Here is a 24,019-nt window from a genome sequence, read left to right as displayed (position 1 = left end):
CCGCGCGGCGCCGCCGGTTCATCCCGCGGCCCAGGGCAGCGCCCGCAGGCCGCGGCCATGGCGCTGCTGCGCGGCCCCGCGGCGGACGGGCAGCGCTCGGCCGTCTGCAGGCCGCTCTCGGCCGGTACGTACCGCGGGCTGCGCCCGGGAAAGGCCGCGCGGGAAAGGCCGCGCGGGCGCTGGAGCTGGGAAATCGGCCGGTCTCCGGGAACTTTGCTGTTTATTTGACTTTAATTGTCTCCGTCTCGCGTGCCGTGCCTTCGCCGGCATCGGCTCTGCCCGCGCGCGAGCAACAAGTCGGGGTTCGCTGCCGGAGGGAGTGGCCCGGGAACGGGGAGCGGGAGCGCGGGGAAGATCTATCCGAATCTGATATCGCCGCCGCCGTTGCCTCCTCCGTTGCCAACAGGACCGCATTTAATATCGTTTGACACGTGCGTCCCTTTAACTTGGAAGCGCCTCTCCAGATGCGGGAGCACGGCGAAGCCTGGGGAGGTCCCGGCTGATGGGCGCGTGTGCTGGGTCTCGCACTCTGGGCTGTGTGCAGCCAAAGAAAAGATTTAGCGATCTGTGATGCTGTACTTGGGTGGGTTTTGGTGGGGTTTAATTGAAAAAAAAAAAGTATACCACAGAAGGTGAAGTTGCTTTTATGTTTTTGCTTATAGCATCAGTACTCTGTCAAGTGGAGCCTGTGGGAAGATGGTTTGAAGCGTTTATTAAGAGGAGAAACATAAATGTTTCTGCCTCTTTCCAGGAGCTAGAAGATGAGAAGGAACTTTCTGAAGAGTCGGGGGATGAAGAACTGCAGCTTGAGGAATATCCTATGTTAAAAACCCTCGACCCAAAGGACTGGAAGGTACTCAGTCAGTGTGGGTTACTGTCACCTAGTTTTGCCCACCAAGGTTATATGCCATGCCCAGGTGCTAAAGATCTTCCTCTTCTCCTTCACCCCTGTGAATCAGTGCACGTCCCTTACCATAAAATCTGGTGTGTGAAGGCAAACACATCAGGATAAGATCTTAGCTTTGAGCTGCAGCTTTTTATTTTACTGCCTGAAAATACTGTGTCTCTTCTCCCTGTCACCATCTCCTTTATTCTGGAGTTACATTGGCACTCGTAATATTAACAACAGCAATTCAATTCAAGTTTTCCAATAACTGAATTTTCTAGTGCTTTAATCCAATTTAGATTAAGTGACTTGAATTTCTATTGATATTCCTTCAGTTATTCAGTAATTATTTAACAGTTTATGACAGTTGTTCCTGTAGTCTTTTCCCAGTATTTCTTGAGAGAGGGAAGAATTCTCCCTCTTGCCTTTAAGAGATGGGGAGGAGAACTGGTTTTCTGCATGTGTTGTGGTGTTTTAGGTTGTATTTATGAGTGTTTATTAGGGTTTGTGGTTCTTTTCTCTCAGAATCAAGACCATTATGCAGTTCTTGGACTGGGAAATATACGATACAGGGCTACTCAGAAACAAATCAAAGCAGCTCGTAAGTACCTGTCCCTCATAAGCATAACCTGTTTTCAGATGTACACAACTGCATGCCAGTGAAAATACCTGCATGTTGTGAACAAGGTTTTAACTGTTTCCCAGGCCTAAAAGTTTGATTTAAATTAAACTTACCAGCATCTTAAATTTATATCACAGCTCTGAAATCCAGAAGCCTAATCTAGGGGATTAAAAAATTTCACATCTCTAGTTTCTGGGAAGTGCAGCAGCATTCACAGGCTGTAGCTTTCTTGCTAAATTTCACTTTGAATCATGTTCAGAGCTTCAGTAAAGGAATAGAATACAATTTTTGTTTTATCTGAACTATTTTGTTTTTCATTAGAAATAGCAACTAAAATTACATTAATTATTTTTCTTTTTTTCAGTTATGAAGCTAACTGTACACTTACAGATGCTAAAGCACTTTTCTAGGCATAATAGTAGAATAAGTCTCAGACTTCTTCAGATGTTGAGGTGGAATAGACAATAGAGTTTCTGAGTTGTGGTAATTTTATGTCCCAGCAAAGATGAAATAATGTTAATTCTAACTATAGTATTAAATCAAAGAAAATTCATTAACTTCTGTTTTCTGCCAGGTCTGCCTCTTTGGTTTGTATTTTTATTTAAGTTTCAAATTAGAGAAATGCCAGTTGGAATTACTGTATTACTTTGTAGTTTGAAACTGTTTCTGATGAAGCACTTCTAACTGTAATGCATTTATTTGCTAGATAAATCCATGGTTTTGAAACATCACCCAGACAAACGAAAAGCTGCAGGGGAACAGATAGGAGAAGGTGATAATGATTATTTTACTTGCATAACTAAAGGTAAGCAGTTGGTCTTGTTTGTTAGACACTCTCAATCTACTTGATCATCAGAAATGTATTGGTTGTGCTTCATTAGGATTTTAAGGAATTGTCAATGACTAAACATCTGGAGAAGTTCTTTTTCCATTTTAGAAAACTGCATCGATAGATCACATTAGGTGTAACTTCCCAGTGTGTAGAAGCAGGAAGGGAATGCAGCTGGCAGATGTTTGGCTGCTGTGCCAGCTGGTGACAAAACATGACACTTGCAGCAGTGCACAACAGATGAACCTCTGGAGGTGGCCCCATACCTGGGACAAACTAGTGAGCCACGGAGCAATTCCCCACAGGCACCAAGAGCAGTTGGAAAATCTGAATTCTGATGTGCTTGCTCTGACACAGAACACGTGTTGATTTGATCTGGGTCATCATTTTCTTCAGCTGCTCCTTTCTGCCCACAGATGAGTGAGTGAACTCCCTTGAGTCACATTTCCTTCTTGCTTTAGTGGTGGACTCAGCAGTGCAGGATTAATGGCTGGACTCTGATCTAAGAGGTCTTTCCCAACTTCAATGATTCTATGACCCAGAACACCACTGCTGGCCAATTCCAAACCCACTGTTCTAGGTGTATGACTTACCTCTCCAGAAATGCTTGAGAGCTTGGCTTTTTCATTTATTTTAAACAAATTTCACTCAGTAATGTTGAAGCAGGAGGAAATCTTGGAATTTGTGTTCCTAAACTTCCTTCTCTGAATGTCTCCTTATACTGGTTAGTGTGAGATATGTTAGACAAACTAATGTTTTCAGCCTCCTTTGGAGTTGTCAGAAGGAGGAAGGTTGCCAAAGAAAATAGTTTTTCTGTTGCAGTCCTGTCAGAAATCTATGATGAGAACTACCTGCACATGAATTCAGAAATATGCTGTGTTCTACATTCATGGAGCAAAATATCATAGAACCTTCCCTCTTAACTGCTTACAATCCAGGTTTGGGACTAAACAGAAGGGAAAGCACAAAGTAGGAAAGAAAAGGAATAATGCTCCCAGGCAGCATTTTGGAGGAAGGAAATACTAAAATGCAATAAGAAAGGGGGACCTGGAGTAGGAGCAAACAGTAATGAAACAGGGAGGAGAAACTTGGAAAAGTGGAAGAACATAGGTTGGATTCAGAACTTGGTCTGACAAAGGAATGTGTGGGAGATACAGAGCTGGGTGGGGTAACTGAGTCTGTGGGAGTAGAATGGGGGATCTGTAAGTGGAAGGGACATCTCTTAAATGGAAGAGGAACCAATGGACATGCACAGAATTTCCTGCATCAGGAAAACGGTGTGAGGGTTACTGAGGCAGGATAATTGGGGTCACTTGGAGTGTTGGTGGAGGGAAGTCCTTTCCCAGAGGGAAAGGGCAGACTGGCAGACAGCAGCTCACTGGTGGCCTCTGTCATTCCTTCCTCTCTCCACTGACATGTGCAGTGAGATCAGCTCACAGAACTGCAGAGCACCAAGGTCTCCTCCAGGTTATCACCTCCTACATCCAGCCTTCATGGTGCAGTGTCCTCTGGCAGGGGTGCAGGCACAGAAGTCCATGAATGATTGCAATACAAATTCTGTTCCTTTGACTTTTCATTCTTACTGAAAAACAGTGGTCATTGTAAAACTCCACACTTCATTGAGAAAAAAGTAAGAGTACTGAAGCTGTAGCTTTTTTGATTTCCAGAATATGAAATTAGTAATGTGATGTTCCCCAACTGCAGGGGTGTAGGAACAGGAAAACTGGGACTGTTTGATGTTTTGGAGAGTTTGTGTGGAGTTCTGTATTCTATCCAAGACTCAGTACAACTTCATCATCACCTGCAGAAATTCTAATGAATGGTTCCTGTTCTTGCCCATTCTGACAACACATGAACTCAGGGACTGCCTTTGCTCTGTGCCTTAGTAGACCATTTTGTTAATTTATCTGCAAGGATCTGGTATAGGATAAAATTCTGAAGATGTCATGCCAAACTCCCAGTGTCTGAACAAAATTTACAGCTATAAAATTAAATATTGTCTGTTTTGTTACATCTTAGTGGTTAAATGTGTCCTTTTTCATAAATGTTTTCCTCCTACTTAGTGTAGCAGGAACAGACAGCAACGCTTTTTGGCGTCACTAAAATAATTAAATATCAAGCTCTACAGAACACTACAGATAGATCAAACACAGATCTGAGAACATCTTCTTAAACATTTACAACCTTATGTCTGGTAACTTTCAGCTTATGAAATATTATCTGATCCTGTGAAACGACGAGCATTTAACAGCATAGATCCAACTTTTGATAACTCTGTACCTTCCAAAAGTGAAGCCAAAGAAAACTTCTTCGAAGTTTTCTCACCAGTTTTTGAAAGAAATGCCAGGTAAGCTATGTCTTGACTGAAATGTTCTGACATTGTGTTTGTAACAAGAGATGTATTAATTGGCTAGAAATGTAATACAACTAAAATAGTTGCAATTATTTTTTATTTCATTTTAAAATAATCTGAACGGTCAGCTGATGGCATTGAGTTTGACCCATGCAATTTTTATAAAAGTTCTCCGCTTCCTATTACTTACTGCCCTTTTTTGCACAACTCATTGTTTCATCTTCAAATTACTTACAATACCAAATGTGTGTTGCTGACTAAAAATTTCTTTTTTTTTTAATTATTCTGAGAGTGAGACGTTCACAGAAGACAGTAGTTACAGTCATGATTTAGCTGGTTAAAAGAGAAGATAATTGTAGCTGTCAATATTTGGTGGCTCTCTCTTATATTGTGTGACTTTTTCTGCATTTGATTCATGGTTGACAATTAACTTGGTATTAAGGTTGTCACAATGGAAACGTGCCAACTTTTCCCTGTATAAAAAGATTTAATTACATGAGGCACTTTACAACATTCTGAACAATTACTGTTTAAACTAGTCTTACTGAATCTTATTCCATAGACTTCAGACCTGGATCTGTGGTTGTCAGATGAGGTTTTTCCCTTCTCTGCAATGGAAATTAATGCTGTGTCATGGAACAACAAATTCTAGAGCCTGTGGAAGATTTCCCTAGAAAAAAAATGCAGTGGGGGCAAAGTATGCATTATTCCCTTGTACTCCATTAGAATGTGTGGGAGACTTCCTGTACCCTAGCACAGAGTTGAGTTATTCACAGAGCACTTTCTGGCCACTTTCTGTAAGCTCCTCTGCCCAAAGAATGTGTATGGAGAATTGAGTATCTACAAAGATAGCTTGTGCTCCATCAGGTCTTGAGGCACAAGGCTGAAGGCACTCAGGCAGGAGAAGGTTGCTTTTTTGGGAAACTCACCCAAAAATGCCAATCTGGAGGATACTTAGGAAGAACTCTCCTGTTCTGTTCCTCTTTCCTGGTGCCTCCTCTGTGTTGGTGGGAGGGAATCTCGGGTTTTGATTCTGTACTTAACAAGTACCACATTATGAAGATTGTATATGTTATTTCTTGAATATATCCATGTATTTTCAGGTGGTCAAACAAGAAAAACGTACCTAAACTTGGGGACATGAACTCCTCATTTGAGGAGGTAGATGCATTCTATTCCTTTTGGTAAGTCAGCTGTTTCTATTCAAGACATGCAATATAAAGGGCTTGCAGACCCTTTGGTGTGTGGGGTGTTTGCTGTGGGCTGTCCCAGCCTCCTGATGTCACAAAATTACCCCACAGCTGTTTGTGCCTTCCACAATTTGAGCCAGCTTTCTCCTGGCTAATTCACCCACTTGTAAATTCACGGTTGCAGTGGGAATTTCTGACTGTGGTAGCTGAGAACTGAGCTGACCCACAGACTGGAAGTCAAGTTTATCTTACCTAACCTGTGTTTTTAGTGGAGACATCTTAGGTGTTTAAGCTCCCCTAGTAAAGGGAAGTGTGTTTAGTTCAAAAAAGTCAGTCATGTTTATGGCTTGCTGTACCTACTAAGCATGGGTGCTCACGTAAAGATTAATTTCTCTCTGAACTCTACTGACTACATTGCATTTCCACTGCCTATGACAGAAGTACAGACAGCTGTAGATATTTAGAGTGAGCAAGACCAATGCTATCCTGCAGTAGACTGTCCCACAGTAGAGAGAGGTGTAAATCATATCCTACATTTTGACTTAACACAGTGGAATCACTGTAGGTACAGAATAATTTTAAATTATGTATTATAAATTGTAAACAGCAGTACAGTTGCCTATAAACACACAGTAGTAAAAAAGGTAGGTGATGTTTAACAGATTTGCTGGGTTTTCATTCACGTTTTTTTTTCCTTAAATTTACTTTAGGTATAATTTTGATTCCTGGAGAGAGTTTTCCTATTTAGATGAAGAGGAAAAAGAAAAAGCAGAATGGTATGTAAGTAAAAATAATTTTGACAGGAGACTGAGAGGTTGAGACAGCAAGATTTTCCAACTTTCTCTTAGACTGTAAGTCATAGGAAGAAAGGCAGCTGAGCTAAGTCTGAATTCCACTCTCCCATCTTAGGGGTCAGTCATGGACTTGAACTGCACTTACTGTGGGCTCCTTCGTGTAATTGTAGTTCTTTCTTGCCTCACAGAGGTGTTTTCTGGGGTGCTTTGAAATGTGTGTTCATTTAAGTCCAGACTTGTAATTCCTGCCAGTCCCAAGCACAGGTTGAACCTGGAGCCAGGACAGAGTGGATGAGCATGCCGGTATCATATCTCTCTTTAACTTATACTGAGAAAGTGATACTTCCTAGAATTTGGAGAGATGAGTTCTGATAGCTTGATGCTAAAAATTATGTATTAGTTGATGTAGTGATAGTTGCTGAATTACTCAGACCATGGTGCATTCAAAAATACATTTTGTTTTTATCCTTCCTGCAGTTATAAACACAGAGTGTTCCAATTGGAGCTTTAGTCTAACACACATTTCACAGGACACAACCTCACTTAGTAATCCTTGTGAGACCATAATTTGCATCATATGAATCTCTTCTTCCAAGTTTGGCTAGAAATCAGTTTTGTATTTAGATTCTGTGGTAGGATTTCTTCGTGCTACAAACTGCCATATTTAGGCTGTAGCTAGGCATTTATCTTCTCTTGTGCCTCTTCCTGCACTGGATTTCTTGAGCCTCACCAGACCCACTCTTCTGTCTCCTGTGAAGATTCTGTGAAGGCACTGTGATCAATTCCCTATCACTTGTGGTAAATCACACAGATGAACCTCTAGGCTTCTCATTGGGACGATCTTGAATTACTTGCATAGCTCTTTTTTTCTGCTCATTCCTGTCATTAGTGTCCTTTCTCAAAGATGTTTAGACAAATGGTACCTAGTCTGCTGTACTTAGGAGAGAGAACTACATTACAGCTGCTGTTCAGATGGTCATGATTCTTGCTACCCCTTCTTGCCAAAGGTGATGTTGCTCATGTTTTAAAGCTTCAGTCTACTCGTATTAGTCTCCTTCTCCGTTATGGGGATTGTTTTCTTTGCTCTGAGGTAGAGTGGTTTGGGTTGGAAGGAGCTTTAAATACCTCATAGTTCCAACTTCCCTGTCCCCTCTATTGTTCTCTGTTCTCCCTCTGTTGTGGTTGTGTGGATGAAGCTATAGACCCCCACTAAAAATTTGCCTCTTTCTTGACAGCATTGGTAAATACTTCAGATTATTTAGTTGGCCCATCAATAACCTGAGCTGTATTTTACTGGAGTGAATCTGGCATGACTTCACCCAGAGCATCATGCTACTTCATAGAGTGGTGTTTCTGTGCAGATGGGTTTACTTGACATGACTATATTCTGCAAAACGAGATAACTGTGGCATTGTTAATACTGCTGTCTTTTAATGAAACCATATGCTAGCATTTCTGTTGTTTTGCTTGAGTTTGATGTTAGATAAGCAAGTGGATTGCATTTTGGAAATAAAGTCCATGATCTCATTCGCTACAATGACAGATAAGCAGCTTGCTTTGTCAGGTTTATGTAACTATGTAAACACTTAGCATTTTGTACATGAGCTCAGGGCCTGGGACTTAATTTTTTGAAGTCTATTTTGGAAGTATTCACAGAAGAACATCTGTGTGGGGGAAAGTATTTAAGAAGCTTGTTGATGAATTTCTAACAGTAAAGCATTAGCACTGAACTATGCTTTCCCTTTTAGTCGAGATGAAAGGAGGTGGATTGAAAAGCAGAACAGAGCTGCCAGAGCATTGAGAAAAAAAGAAGAAATGAACAGAATTAGGACTCTTGTTGGTGAGCACACAAACTGCTGTTCTTTAAAGAGAGATTAATTAACTAACTGTGGAAGTCTCCTGGTTTTCTTCTATACATGATGCTTCCTCTCTTCTGCCAGACAATGCATACAGCTGTGATCCCAGGATAAAGAAATTTAAGGAGGAAGAAAAGGCGAAGAAGGAAGCAGAGAAGAAAGCCAAGGTAGAAGCAAAACGAAAAGAACAGGAAGCAAAAGAAAAGGTAAGTGAAGTACTTTATTTGGGTTTAAAAACTCTGCTTCATTCACACCTGCTGCTTCAGGTTCTAGATTTGTCAGGAAACTACTGACAGAATTACCCTGGGGTTCAAAAATGTCTTTGATGCCTGTGCAGTAGGCAGTGTGAGGCTGGCAGCCTTCTGAGAATGAGATGGAAACAAGGAATGCAGATCTGAGACAAAACACTTTGATACTAAGTTCTTCTGTTGCATAAACTTCCTCTGGTTTCAAGGCAAGCATTAAGTGCATAAAATGGATACGTCTGCTTGCCTTGTGCATGTGGTTTGTGAATGGTTCGTTGGTATGAGATATTTTGAGGTAACAGAACATACTTGATAAATATGAACAGTTTGGAGAAGATGGCTCTGAAAGTACAAGAATGAAAGGGAACTGTAAGGTGCAAAAAAGTAACTTAAAAAACATTAGAACACTGCAAAATACATCAGTAATGATGCAGGATAAATACTGAATCACGAAGTTTATATTCCTGAGGCAAGAGTAGGAGATTATGTATGGTTTTATTATCTTCGTTGTAGAAGAAGTCAGGATTTATGAACTGAGGGTCCTCACAGTGAATATTTGACTTAATGGTATGTTTCATCATCTCCCTCAAAATTCTTGGAAAACCAAACATTAAAGTATTTATGCATTTTTAAACCCCCCAACATACAAATGAAACTCCACCCAAACCAGAAACAACACATTTTGATACTGGATAACTGAATGACCCTGTAACAGTGTGACTTGGATGATTTTTTACTTGCATTTTTTTTCCTTCTGGTTGCAGCAAAGACAAGCAGAATTAGAAGCAGCGCGGTTAGCAAAAGAAAAGGAGGAGGAAGAAGTTAGGCAGCAAGCACTAGTGGCAAAAAAGGAAAAAGAGATACAGAAGAAAGCAATCAAGAAAGAAAGGCAAAAACTCAGAACAACATGCAAGGTATTTAACTATTATTACAATGAAATACAGGTTACATCACACAAATTACTGTGTTTGCTTAGATCAAACCATACGTGTTTGCTTGTTCTTAGGGCTGGAGATGGGTATGGAAAGTGGGTTTACTAAAAAAACCAAAAAACTAAAACACATACTTACATGCATATGAGTTATGAGTAAAGCTGACCAAACAGGTCCAAACACAGCAGTGGCTGAAGAACGCAGTGTGTTAAGCCTTTGTCTGAAGGAATAGGACAATAAAGTTCAAGAACTTTGTAGAACGTGTATTTCTGCTTCCAGAACTGGAATTACTTTTCTGATAATGAGGCAGATTGTGTTAAAATGATGGAGGAGGTGGAAAAGCTTTGTGATCGTCTTGAGCTAGCAAGGTAAGTCTTCCTGCTGCTGCTTTCTGCTCCTTTTGATACCCATCTTTCTACTAGCTCTCCATTGTAACTTAATAATTTATTTTTAGTCTGCAATGCTTGAATGAAGCACTTACATCCACAACAAAGGAAGGAGGAAAGGCGGCTGTAGTAAAACAGGTAATTATGCTGAGTGTTGAATCAAAGTAACACAATAACTTGTGAATCAACCTGTCTGAAGTGAACTAAGATACAGCACAGCTGCTGTGGAATCGTGCCTGTTAAAACACAAAGACTTGATTTTCAGAGTCCACAGGCAGAGGGATCTCTGCTCTATTCTACATTGTGCGGTTCACGGCTGGCCAAATTAACAGGGCCAGCCAAAAAAAAAATACACATTTTTATCTGTAAAGAACACAAAACCTACTTCTTTTACAGTATACAGAAACAGTAGATGAATTTCATTTTGCCCAACAATCTGTAGTAGTTACCTTGAGGAAGGAGGGGCAGTCTCTTCTTCTTATGCAAGAAAAATCCTAGTCTAGTGTCTGTGACTTGGGGATAGATCCACAAAAGGACTGCAAGTGTGCTGCAGGCTGTAGGCACTGAAAGAGCTGGTAGGTTGGATACCAAGAATCCTAGTCTAGTGTCTGTGACTTGGGGATAGATCCACAAAAGGACTGCAGGTGTGCTGTAGGCACTGGAAGAGCTGGTAGGTTGGATACCAAAGAATGGGAAATGCAAGACCCATGGAATCAAAATTTACCAAAACTCAGCAAGGATCTGCCTATGTTTGCCATCAGGGAAAAGTCATTTGAACTAAAAACTGAATACATCCTACAGAAAGAGTAAGGTGCTTTCTCTCACCCACTGTGGATACACAGTGTGAACTTTTCTCCATGGTGGGGAGTATGATCTGTACACATCCCAGGGTCAGGTTTACGCATCAGACAATTTAAGACTGAAATGCCTCTTATTCTGCAGGGGACTGAATTCAATATTCCATTCTCCAGGAGGGTAGTCTAAATGCAGGGCAGTCCCCTTTCTATGTGTTAAATCTATTCCACTAAAAGTTATCTATCAGGTAACTTTCTTTTTGCCAGGAAGGTTTTATGAAATAGATTTCTTGCTCTTGCCATTGGGCATCCTGCCAACAGCCATAAGTGCACAGCTCTTCTAATATTGCCAGGATTGGACTGGGCCTACTCAGAAGCAGATGATTAAAGATGTGTCACACCACAGTGTTGAGATGTGATTACAGGTCACAAAAATGTGCAGTGGGTTAACTTAAGTAGTTTTTAGCTCTACACATGGCCATCTAATCCTGAGTACACACTTAGTAACTAAAATCTGGAGCTCATTCAAACTTAAACATTCTACATTACTACTCCTGACATAATCAGGCTTAGATACCAGTTAGGCTGGAAGATTTGACCATCAGTTTAACCTCAGAATAGAGGTTTAATTGCCCTCACTGGTCTTAAAGCTTTTGTGGATCTGTCCCTCTAAGTCAAGTGTTAGCCTAGACTTTATCACAAGGTTGAAAACTTTTGCTGTAATTCTGGGGGTATTCTATTTAATTTCCTAGTGAACCTGTGATGGATTTCTGCTATTAACTCCTAATCTTTAAATCCTAAAAATATACACATGGAATGATGGGAAATAATACTGGAACAGATAAGCTCCTCTGTTTCCTTACATATAATACACAGAACAAAAACTAAGCAAAATCCAAGGTTCAAAGGAAGTCCAGAGAGGGGGTTGTGTCACTGTAAAATGTAACAGTAATTCAGTAAGTAAATAAATAATGCTTATTTGCAATCTTTAGATAGAAGAAATAAATGAACAAATAAGGCGAGAGAAAGAAGAGGCAGAAGCTCGTATGCGCCAAGCAACAAAGAGCTCAGAAAAGGCAACCACTGGCGGTGGAGGGGGAAGCAAAAATTGGCCAGAGGATGATTTACAGTTGTTAATTAAAGCTGTGAACCTCTTTCCAGCAGGGACTAACTCAAGGTACTTCTCGGGTTTGGTGCTAAAAGTCCTTACTAACAAATTTAATTAAATAAGCATAATAAAAATATTTTCAGATCATCCTAAGTACTTTGTCAGTATAAGGACTTCCTAAACTTCTTTCTTTTCCTTGGCTCAAAAGCAGCCAGTGGTTTGTTTTTCCTTGGTACCATGCTCTGTGTGTCACAGCTCTGGCCCTGTACCTTGTTTCCCCCCAGATTTGGGCCTCAGTCCATTACTAGGATGGTGCTGAGGTGCCTGTGTGCACAGGGCTTACTCCACGGTAGGGTCCAGTCCTTAAAGCGGAGAACAAAATCACACCAGTGACTGGGGTGCAGCTGGGTAGGAATACAAATGTGTAAGCTACTTCCAGGGGCTCCACAATGAATGCGAGGCTGGTTTCTCCTCTATATGGTAGGAGGAAAATATCCCAAAATAGCTTTCTTCAGGGGAGAGCCAGAGGGAAAAGGAAAGGCTGAGATTACAGCAGCACTAGCACTCAGTTTACTGCTAAGCAAGAACAGAAGCATGCTTTAAATACTTTTTCCCAGGAATGAAATGCCTTCTTCCATTTAGGATTACAAAGATTTCAAACATCCATTACAAAATTTGGATGCTTACTGAAAAAAAAATAGCTGCCATACTCCATGGAGATGATACCAGTGCCTGTTTCTGCAGCTCAGCAGTCAAGGCTCCTGTCTGAGCAGTGGCACATACTGCCCCCATTTTCTAAGAATCCACTAGGAATGATCTTGGGACTAGGGCTGTTCCAGCTCTTTAAGCCCCTTTACCTGATGTTTAGTTATTCTGGGGGGGCAGTGGACGTAAGGTTAGTAACTACTCGGCCCTTCAGTGCAGCCTGCAGTATTTAATGCCTGAGGTGTTTAGGGAATTCAGGATAACAGCAATTTAGCAGAATTTTGAGGATTAGAGGTTTGCACTTACCTACATTCTACCCCATTCTACCCCATCCTTTTTCTGTATTGGAAACGGAGAAGTTCACCCAACCTGATTGAATTCTTCAGTTAGTGACTGAATACTTTCCAGAACAGCTACTCTGGGGTTTTGCATGTATTTAAATATGTTTGAACTTACTCAGGAGTTTACAAAAATGTGTAGAGGAGCTTGACCATAGCTTATATGAAAATAAGGTATCATGTAATATGCTGGTTTATCCTTTCTGTTCTTGCTGTAGGTGGGAAGTTATTGCCAATTATATGAACTTGCACTCTACTACTGGAATAAAACGAACAGCAAAAGATGTCATCAATAAAGCAAAGAGTCTCCAAAAGCTTGGTATCTATATTACCTTATTTTTGTAATACATGGTCTGCCTGCTTCTGTACAGCTGACTTTTCTGTGACTGGAGCTGTGTTTCCTATGAAAATACTCTGTACAGCCCCAAAAGAAATGCAGTTCAGATGGAGGATTTAGAGGAGCATTTATGTGATTCAGTGTTTTCATCCTAATGGGTGTCTTGTAAGTCAGCACCTCACAAGCAACTCTCAGAAACTCTCTTAGTGTAGCTTGATGCTCTGGTGTCTGGGACACATGAAATGTCAGGGCTCAGAGAGAGATAAATGGGCCTCTCAGAAAGCTCCCTACAAAGGAAGGCATATAAAATAAATGGAACTGATGAAGCTCTAGAGATACTTTAAAAAAAAATTAATGGATTCCAACACCAGAGTAAGACACCTAAATGAATGTGGCTCATCTCCTCTTCAAAAATGAATATAAAAATGGAAAATGAAGCCTAGAGAGCTCTGGAATAAGGTCACAGAGAAATTACACATTTCACTACAGAAGGAAAAAAACCCACTAAATTTTCAAGAGGTTTCTGCATTACAAACCACAGAGTGGCATGAGGAACACCTGGATTTTCCTGCCTCTCTGACATGGTCATGCCCTGTGAGTTTTTTGCCACAGCCCTTGAGAGAATAATCCCTCGTTGTTTTGGGGAAGTTGCAGATTCAGGTTTAAGATTATATGAAACAAGTATTCCTCTGAGCACTATAAAGCAGAATAAGGGTGGGAGAATCTGACACTCTGAGAAAAGTTTATTGGACCCTGAATTATTTTCTTTTCAATCTACCACCATTTTTGTAGTCATTTTAAAGTAAGCAGAAATTGGGTTTTTGATTTTGTGATTATTGTAATTAATCTGCTACAGAATGTTATTATTATTACATTGGCTGTAATATTCTTGCAATAATTATTTTTTTTAATGTCTGTTGTTCATAGACCCTCATCAAAAAGATGACATAAACAAGAAAGCATTTGACAAATTTAAAAAAGAACATGGTGTGGTGCCTCAGATGGACAGTGCTGCCCCCTCAGAACGATTTGAAGGTAAAGGTGAAAAGGGAGCCCTTCTTGTGTACTTCTTTCCCCTGGGTCTTTTAGGAAGAAAGTAACCCATAACTTAAGATTTGTTTACAAACTTTGATAGCCAGTAAGTGATCCAGTCTCTGGTGCCAGATTTGAGCGTTCCTGGTACACACAATACACCCCAAAACTTCAGGGATTTTAAATCAACTATAATAGGTTTTAGACTATTTTCTAGACTCTTATTTAAATACGTATTCTTGCTGTCATTTTTGCATTTAAAAACAGGATCACCTCTAGATTCATCCCCTTGGACTACAGAAGAACAAAAACTTTTAGAACAAGCATTGAAGACTTATCCAGTAAATACTCCTGAAAGATGGGAGAAAATAGCAGCAGCTGTTCCAGGCCGGTCAAAAAAAGACTGCATGAAGCGATATAAGGTAAGGTCCCTCAGCTCCTCCTGGGACTGGCACCAGTCCAGGTCTTGAGAGAATCCTTTGCTGTTACTGTCCCATGGCCTCCCAGAGACAGTGTCTGACACAGGCAAAATGATGGAACCTTGCAGGAAAATTCTGGTTTTGGTAACTCAATCCCAAGAGAGCAGTAAGGACTAAATGTTCCTCAGTGAAAAGAGTGGCTCTGGAAGCTGGGAAGGAAAGTCTGTCAGGAAATTTGCTTTATAGTTTGACAGCAAGCTCTAGTAGATTAAGTCCTATCCCTAGCCTCGTGTAGGTAAAGTTCCTGGTACATGAGGATTGACCTTCCAATAATTGATTAGTTTCTAAGAGAAATTGCTTGACAACATTAAACTATGTAGATTTCTCATCATGTTGAGAAGTAGAGTGTTTCACAGTTGAATATATGTAGTGTTCAAAACTACAGCATTGTTCACAAGTTATGTGTTTAGTTAAGTTTCTTTTTTCCCCACCTTCTCTTCAGGAACTCGTGGAAATGGTCAAGGCAAAGAAAGCTGCTCAAGAACAAGTGATGAATGCTACTAAAGTCAAGAAATGACTCTTACTGACAATCCTTGTTTTATAATAAAAATGCAAATACTGTACATGTTTCCATTCCTTTCTTCATTATACAGAAACACAAGAGGGGCTGGTTCTTGAATTTTAATCTTCTCAAAAGCAACTCCAGAGTTTTAAACCCGTGTAGTTGATTTGTTGGGTGTTTTTTGCCGTTTTCCTGGATTTTTAAAGCTAAAATATGATGAAGTTCTTGTTATTCACTACTCACGACGCCAATACAAGCCACTGCAGATTTTGCTATACTCTGGAAGTTGTTCAATTGGACCTGGAAGTTAAAAAAAGTTGGCCATGACACATGCTCAACTCACAGCAAGTGGGCTGGAGGGGTTATGGGAGGATGGGAAAACTTCTATCACATACCCACGGCAGCAACTGCAGGATGCTTATCATAGATGTACTTTGTGCAGATTTCTCTAATAGTCTGGGCATCTATAGCCTAAAAGGGGTAAAAGAGGCATCTTTGTTACAATCCCATTTTAAAACTGTTCCTGATCTTAATTTTGTACAATCCAAGGGAGCAGGAAACACTTGGAAGTTTTCTCAGTTGGAAATGTTTTCTCAACTGAAAAAGAAATACAACTTCTACACTGTTACTTTCTGTAGCAAGTAATTTTCTCGATGGCCTTTTAAAAGTTGCAACATGATTGCCACTTACTTCAATTCTTGCCTCAAGTTCTGGAATTGGGATGCGGCGCTTGTAACACAGCATTTGTCTTCCAATGTCTTCACAGATTGGTGTGGACCCTAAAACGGGAAAAAAATGCTTCAGTTATCAGCCTGTGGCTCCACAAAGAATAAAAAGGTCTCAGAAGTCTCACCATCAAGTTGTAGCAGCATATTTGTCTTCAGAAGATTTTTTGCTCGAGCTACTTCATTTTCTGTAACGCTTGTGCAAAGTCTTATCCTGAAAAACAATTTAAATCCAAAGGCATTAAATAATGATAGGCTGTAGCACACACAATTGCCTGTGATAAGAAAGTGCAGAGGTATTACTGCACCTACCAGGCACTACTCCTCTGTAGACAAAGCTGGTAGCTTGAAAAACAAGCCATGGATACAAAGCAGCAGCCTAAAAGTAGGGGTTTTGGAAGCATATCAAGATACCCAACAGCAAGCTTTTTCACTTAGAAGAGCTGTATTTCATTTTATTAAATAAATATTCTGAGGCAAGCGTAGTCTGTACTTGTTATCTTGAGAACGGATGTTGCTAAGAAAGTAGGAGCCAAGCAACTAGGTAACAGGTAATTAGCTAGAGGACAATCCATTACTTCCTGGCTCCTCTCTTGGTGAGATAATAATTTGCCACACTGCCTGTGGAACATTTTGTGAGGAGAGGGGGATGCATTAAATAGCTCAACACTAAATTCTTGTCCCAGGAATCGTCTGTATCTTCCCTGGTGCTAAGCTGCAGCAAACAGAGTCAAAGTGATAACCTTCTTCTCCACAACTTAACAGGGATTTCATAGAATAATGGTATATAAGAAGTGATTTATGTGATTTTAAAAACTCCACATTTTCAAGACTTGTTTCAACTTCACCCACTTGAAATGAAGTGCTTTTAAGTAACATATATGTGTTTTTAATAGCATCTGCAGTTCAAGCTTTGCAGTCATCTATGAACATCCTTCAAAACAGATTTAAGCCTCAGATGAATGAATATTGTCTAGAATCATAGGTTTCAAAATTCCATATGTAACAGCTCAACTTTCCCTGTGTATTCACTAGAGCTGTCTAACACCAGCATGAGATACATCAACTGCGACTAATACTGTCTGGTAACTGCACATTCATTCTTCTCATCCACAAATATTTACTCTCAGTGGTGGCACTTTCAGCTCACAGGCTGTACACTGACTAAAAGATCTGACAGTTTCATGACTTCTGTTACTTGCCAGTCAAAAAAAAAAAATCCCTGCTGTGTTTTCTCGTAGAAGAAACAAAATCTACATCTTAAGCTATTCACTCAAAGTAATGGTTCCAAAAACTGGGTGCTGGGACTTAGCTTTGGGTGCCAAAGTTTAGAATTTGATGCATTTGTTGTTCCCAGGCAAGTCCAAGCAAATAATAATAATATTCTCTTTACTTTCTTTTTAAATTGTATTCCTCTACTAAAAACAATCTTTTCAGAGAAACAGTTGGTAGCTTACCATTCTCTCTGAACAAAGTGCACCATGTCCTGAATAGTGGATGGCTCACAGACCATATAGAGTCCCCACAGCCCTGTGTCAGTGTAGCAGGTGTTGAAGGACTGGAAGCTGTGACACAGGTTACCATGGCAGGCAATCTGAGCAAGTTTACTGGATAAATTCTGCTGAGGCAAAAGAAGAAGATATTACTTCATGAAGCTCTTTGAAAGTTTCCTAGTCACCTCCATGATTTCCCATTTTCATTTCAATGATGACAGAACGTGCAGTAGTAGCTAAAAGGTTAATTATCAGCTCTTCATTTCAACCCTTTCGTTCCTTGCACGTAATATCACATTTCAAAATAACACCCCAGATTTGAGCCAAAATCACAAAGACACTTAGGTTCAAGAAAGGGACAGTTAATTACTGATACCCACAGGTTCTGATGACATACAGGTATAAAACACCCTACTTTCCGTGAGGGCTGGCAAACCTCAAGTCACCTCTATTTTGGTGGTTTAGAACCACTTCCTAAGATTCTCCTGCATCCTGGGTAACAAACTCTGAGACTCACAGATGGATCCCCTTTTCTGTCCAGGCAGTACCTAAGTCAGGGAGATCCCACCAACCTCACTAAGAGCAGGATGGTGCTTGCAGGTTCACTCACCACTCCTCCTCCAAAGGACCGATCCCAGTTACCTATCAGAGTGTTGGCTACCATGAGTGGGATCGTGTCCGGGTCTGACCAGCCGGCTGCTTCCACAGCGATGGCCAGGTGTGCCAGGGGCATCTTGTCATCCCTTATCCGAATCTGGAACACAGCAGAGCAGCTCTGGTGCAACCTGTCCACACTCAGGCACAGGGCAAGTTAAACAACAGAAAACAGACTTTTCCACTACAGCTGCATTACAAAACATGCATTAAAATTAAAGTATATGAAGATTAATTTAACATCAGCCTTAACTGGTGTCCCCTGGGGCGATTTCAGATCACTTTGCCAATATACACAGAGAAGCATTACAAGTCATTTTATGTCACCAGCAGCAAGGAAATCTGATGACTCTATAAAATCTGAAGAGACTGGAATAGAACATGGATGCCTCAGTTCTCTGCCACATCCTTTAAATGAGTGATTCCAACAGGTGAAACACCCCAATACCATAGTCAACAGGATAAAAGGAAAGTAGGAGCAGGGATAAAGAAGGTATTCCTCCAGGAAGTGATGAAGAATAAAAAGTGGTGGCAGTGAGACTTGTCCAAGAAAGAATGGGAAGTACTGCTTTGGAAAGCAGCTACTCCATTGCCACCACTGGGGGCAAGAAACCTTTTCATTTGCTGAACCTGTGGCAGAGCAGCCTTCTCTCCTCACCAGAGAGCACATGTCAGGGGATGTAAGGGCCAGCTCAAAAAGCCACCCAGCAGCTTACCTCACTACCTGTGAAGCTACAAGGTGGCAGGGGTGGCAGTCCTCCTTCTGGAGCAGATGGCAAGTTACCAAAATGGCACTTTGCCAGGTCAAGTAGTTCATCATGAGAGACCCCTGGACAAAGGTATTTCACATGCTTTGTGATGTTACTCTGTAAACAGTTCATTTAAATTGCTGCACAGTTTAAAGACTCAACCAAGCAGTATTTTTTTGTGCTCCTGCTTCAACACCCCACTCTTTGATTTTTCACACATCCTCTTTATACAGAGCAAAATCATCATGATTCCCCCTTCTTGGTTCTCTTTAACAGCTTTCCACTAAAACTACATTAAATCAAGCTCTTTGCTCTTTCAAGCCTCAACGTTAATTCTTTCTCTCTGCATTCTTTGCTATTCCCCTCTTCACACCTTCTAGGACCCTTTTTTCCCGTCCACATGGAAGAATAACTTTGGCCTCTAATTCACTTCTTTTTCCTGATTTAAGGTTTCTGGAATATTACTGACAGGAAAAGGGAACAAAAGCTCAAAGGGTATGAATACACAAAACACAAGAGGGCTACACAGGGCCAACAACAAACAGGACCTCCTGAACAATGGGTGATTCACCAGGTTGTTCCCACAGACTCAGGCCATGGTTTCAAGCAGTTTCACATGATCAAGGGTGAGTATCCCATACTGACCTCCAGCAGCAGCCAAGACCATTCTGGGTCCTTTGTAATGTGTTGTTATGTACTCCACCAAGTCATTACGATTTATGGATCTAAAAACAGGAAAGGAGACAGCACTACTGTGTCAGTAAAGTTTACTGGAATAAAAAGAGATAAATGTATATAACAATACAATTATCAAAACAATTAAAAGTGCTGCCACTGTTCAGAGCAGAGGCAGAAAGCTAAAATAAGGGTGACTTTCTAAAAAGCAAATAGGAACTAAATAAAAAGCTCTTCTAGCTTCCTGAGCAGGAGTGAAAATTCCAATTCAGCCAGGGAGAGACAGGATGCACTAATGATCTCCTTTCCTTTGAAAACAGCACATTTAGCAGTCCCCTGATCTGCACTGGTCCAAACAAATGCTGAAAGAGCAGTGTAAACACTGTGTGCTTACAATAATGCCTAACATGTGACCTACAGGAAAAAGTTTTTCTAATTTTGTGTCAGATGCACTTATAAGAAACAGAAGAAAAATATGGCAAAAAACCCCAAAGTCATGCAGAGAAATCTGAAGTTCACATACCCTTCGATGCCTGCCTACAGGGAAACTAAGGCAATACAGGAGTTCTACTTACAATTATATTCAGTGTGATTTCAGCTGCCCTGCAGTGTAAAAATGAAGTCTGACACTGTTCTCTACATTTTTAGGTAAGTCTCTTAATATATAAAAGTTACCATGCAATTAAAGACAGATGTAATTTTGGACATACTTGATATTTTCAGTGGGTCCTAAAATGGTCCGTCCTAGGGCTGTGTTCTGGTAGGCTGTGGCATGAAGGTAATCAAAGACAACTTCCTGCAAATTGGTTTCAACCTCTTGCATCTCTCGAAGTATGACTCCTCGCTCACGCTCAATCTCTGCCTCTCCCAGGGTACTGTTCTGAATGATGTCAGCAAGAATTTCCACAGCTGATTGCAAAGAGAGATGGAAATGAAAAAAGTGTTTTCAGACTACTAGAAAAATCTGGTTCCAAGTGACACCCACCTCAAAGAGCAAGTACTACTAAAACTAGCAAGGGGACAGGAAGAGAGAAGTCCAAAAGGTATCTTATCTTGGGACTCTGAAGAGAAAAATATTTCAAATACAAGCTTCCCTGCTGGCTCCTTTCCAAACCTGTGTTCTCACGTTCTTGTGAAGTTCAAGAACAGACTTTACACCAGGCAAAGAAGGGACTGTAACCTGCAAAAGCATCATTCTGTGTCATCTCCCTGGAAGCTGGATAAGCATGTTGTTCTCTGCAGCTTTTCTGATGAATGACAGCAATTACCTCTTGGTAAATCTTTTGAAAAAGCCTTTGCATAATACACAGTTTGTTCCCTGGACGTGTACGCGTTCAGATGAGCCCCCATGTTCTCAATCTCTAGCTCAAGGTCTAACTGAGATCTCTTCTTTGTTCCCTGAAACAGAACAGTAACAAAATCACATTAGACCCCTCAGTTCATCTACTCATCATTACTACTTCTTGTCTGTAAAAGTCACGATCAAGAGAAAGAAAATGTGTTCTGGAAATAAACCAGGCATTCTAATCTCTCCAAGCTTGAAAGTCAGATATAAATCCTACTGTGCTCCCAAATGAAAATAAAAAGCTGGCTAAGGATGACTGTGTGTCTTCTAAGACTACTATAAAAAGGAAAAAGTGAGTTAAAAATTAGATCTGTGTAATTCATAGTTGTGTAACTTTTACACAGAACTAGGATTTTAGCTTCATTTTATAATAGAAACCAAAGTCTTAGTTGTCCATGTTATTTTTCTCATTCCAATTTGGAAAACTTATTTATACAATTCTGACAAAGTTTTTATCACTGATCTTTAAAGATAAATAATTTTAAAATCCCTTGTGTCTACATCAAACTTCACACTCACCTTGAAAGCCATATGCTCAAGAAAGTGAGCAGTTCCATTGTTCTTCTCATTTTCATATCTGCTTCCAGCATCAATCCAAAGTCCAACCTCAGTGAAGAAAAAAAAAAAAGTCATTTTCCCAGCTAACAGCTTTGCTATGGCTTTTTCCTTAAACAGAGCAGGTTTTCAAGAAAAAGAAAATTTTGACCTTCACAAAAAATTTAATTACAAATCTACAAAAGCCTTAAGACTTCTGTGTCCTGGCTTCAGTTTTAGGAGCAGTTGTTAATAAGAATTGAAATGCAAATACAATTTAGTTCCACAAAGAAATGAACACATGGGAATAGATATAAAAAACCCTTCCTTTTGTAAGTTACTTACTGTGCATGTTGAGAGTCCAGAGTCTTCAGAAGCTACTTGCAAGCCATTTTCCAAAGGACTCACCCTAGTTTCAGGGACATTTAAGATTACTTCTGTTGCTGCTTTGGAAACTGTGTGCCTCCCTGTTCCAACATGAACACACTGGAAAGGAAAATCATCAGACACACTCAGATGGTTTGGTTATGTCCAAGGATGCTTTTCTGAAAAATGTATTACTGAACTTAAGCATTAAGTCCATGGGTCTTTCTTAAAGCATGCATTTATAAGAGGAAGAATTCAGGATTGCTATTCACCACTGCTTCACATAAGGGAAGCAGTAACCTGAATGTGAAACAGACCCTGAAGATAACTACAAGTGAGGAGATGCATCTGCTGCCCTCCAGTCTGGCACAGGAGCTGTTACTCTCATCAGCCAGCCACACTTGTTTCCCACTTCTGCCACCAAGAGCCTGCAGGACCTTTACCATCTGGAATTCTCCTGGGCACCTGCTTTCTAAAGTGAAGTGAGATACAGCCTGTGCCAGGACTGCAAATCCATCAGCCATTGATCAGAGCAGCACAATCATGTGGCAGTTAAAGCACATTAAATGAGAGCAGGGTAGAAAAGAAGAGAAGCAGTTCTTCAATAACAAGACATGCAAAAATGTATCCCAAATTCAAGCAAACAGCTATCTCAAAAACTATGATTTCAAATGTTTCAAATAAACAAAAAGTTCTCTCCCCATATAACTGCTCTAAACATGAAAGTACAAAACCCAGCTCTCAACCACTCTCCTCCTAGAATAGGCTAGATCTCTTAAAACTCATTTCAGAATCACAGACAATTCAAGTTTGAAAAGCTCTCTGGAGGTCTCTAGTGCAACCTCCTGCTCCAAGCAGGATCAATTTGGTCAGACCTCTGTGCTCAGGACTTTTTGCACCTGGGTACTGACAATCTCCCAAGATGGTGAGAAATTGCACAGCTCTGTGAGCAGCTTGCTCCACTGCCTGACTGCCACATATCCAGTTTTTCCTCTCTTGTTTTAATTATGCCCAGTCTCTCATCCCACCACGGCGCCGCACTGTGACAGGCCTGTTTTATGTTCCTAACAGCCTTCTCCTAGGTGCTGCCAGATACCTCTCACAGGTCCAGCTGAAGCCATGGCTTCTCCAGCCTGAACAAGGTCCGGACCCTCAGCCTCTCCTCCCAGGGCACATGTTCCAGCCCATTTCATCCCTGCTGAACATCCCCAGATCACTGATATCCTCCTCACACTGCAGAGCCCGCACCAGCTGCCGCACACAACCCTGAGCAGCGCAAACTGACACTGACTACACCTCCCGCCGTGCACCGCCGCCGCGACTACAACTCCCAGCATGCACCGCGCCCCACGGCCTGCAACTCCTCGCGTCCCCTCAGCAGCCGCCCGAGCACCAGCGCTCGGAGCCACCGTGGCGCCCACGCTCCCGCACCTCCCTCCACTCCGCTCCGTTCCCTTCCCCCGTCTCACCCGCTGCGCCGCGCCGGGAGCTCGCACCAGGCGGGCGGACCAGGGCAAGAGAAGCCGCCGGGCCGCCGAGCGTGCCGCAGACGCCGCCATCTTGACACTGTGGTGGGGGGCGGAGCGGGCGGCCTTAGGGGGCGCGCAGGCGCGGAGCAGTTCCATCCGCCGCCGCCGGGGGGCGCAGTGGGGCAGCGCAAACTGCATTGCCGCGTCCCAGGGGAGGCGGGAATGGGGGAATGTCCCGGGTGGGAGGGGATCCACGGGGACCCACGGGGACCATCGAGTCCAGCCGCTCACAGGACAAGCCCAGCCATCCCACCGTCTATCTGGGAGCGTTGTCCAAGCGCTCCTGGAGCTCTGGCAGGCTTGGGGCTTGGTTTTAATGTTCCCGCTGTCCTCAGTGCCCCAGAGCAGCGCAGGTCAGGAAAGCGTTTCCCTGCCGATATCCCATCACGGCCAGGTTCAGCAAGCACAAAGCGCTGCTTTCCGCTGCTCCGGGAGCTGCCGCGGGCACATCCCTGCGCGCTGCGGCTCCTTCGGCTCTCGGGGCCCTTTCGGCGAGGCTGGCTGAGGGCGCTGCGCTTCCTGCGGGACACGCCGCTCTGACTGGGAAATGCCGAGGCTGGA

The 24,019-nt window shown here is 41.7% G+C and overlaps 2 protein-coding genes across 4 annotated transcripts; one reads left to right on the top strand and one right to left on the bottom strand.

Annotated features, from left to right (window-relative positions):
- The first annotated feature begins 41 nt into the window (after positions 1-41).
- On the top strand, positions 42-15,449 carry DNAJC2 (DnaJ heat shock protein family (Hsp40) member C2). Of its 2 annotated transcripts, none has more exons than XM_041405310.1 (17): positions 42-124; positions 663-853; positions 1,412-1,487; positions 2,215-2,313; positions 4,543-4,684; positions 5,794-5,874; positions 6,591-6,656; positions 8,423-8,514; positions 8,615-8,736; positions 9,540-9,689; positions 9,987-10,075; positions 10,162-10,231; positions 11,880-12,064; positions 13,257-13,357; positions 14,303-14,410; positions 14,675-14,829; positions 15,329-15,449. In XM_041405310.1, the coding sequence occupies exons 1-17, from the start codon at positions 58-60 to the stop codon at positions 15,401-15,403; spliced, it is 1,869 nt and encodes a 622-aa protein (XP_041261244.1). In that variant the 5' UTR covers positions 42-57; the 3' UTR covers positions 15,404-15,449. The 2 variants fall into 2 exon arrangements, with proteins under 2 accessions (XP_041261244.1, XP_041261245.1); XM_041405311.1 differs by having other exon boundaries at positions 45-124; positions 752-853.
- Positions 15,401-23,568, bottom strand: PMPCB (peptidase, mitochondrial processing subunit beta). Of its 2 annotated transcripts, none has more exons than XM_041405314.1 (13): positions 23,399-23,568; positions 21,909-22,049; positions 21,549-21,635; positions 20,953-21,082; positions 20,395-20,593; positions 19,655-19,734; positions 18,977-19,089; positions 18,217-18,360; positions 17,571-17,734; positions 16,242-16,327; positions 16,079-16,167; positions 15,784-15,859; positions 15,401-15,688 (listed from the first exon to the last, which is right to left on the bottom strand). In XM_041405314.1, exons 1-13 carry the CDS (start codon positions 23,552-23,554, stop codon positions 15,624-15,626), a joined length of 1,530 nt encoding a protein of 509 aa, XP_041261248.1. In that variant the 5' UTR covers positions 23,555-23,568; the 3' UTR covers positions 15,401-15,623. The 2 variants fall into 2 exon arrangements, with proteins under 2 accessions (XP_041261248.1, XP_041261249.1); XM_041405315.1 differs by having other exon boundaries at positions 17,571-17,731; positions 23,399-23,550.
- Between the last annotated feature and the right edge of the window lie 451 nt (positions 23,569-24,019).

Source organism: Onychostruthus taczanowskii, unplaced genomic scaffold (genome assembly GCF_017590055.1).
Source record: "Onychostruthus taczanowskii isolate IOZ18803 unplaced genomic scaffold, ASM1759005v1 scaffold23, whole genome shotgun sequence".
NCBI lineage: Eukaryota > Metazoa > Chordata > Aves > Passeriformes > Passeridae > Onychostruthus > Onychostruthus taczanowskii.
This window is presented reverse-complemented; position numbering and strand designations above follow the sequence as displayed.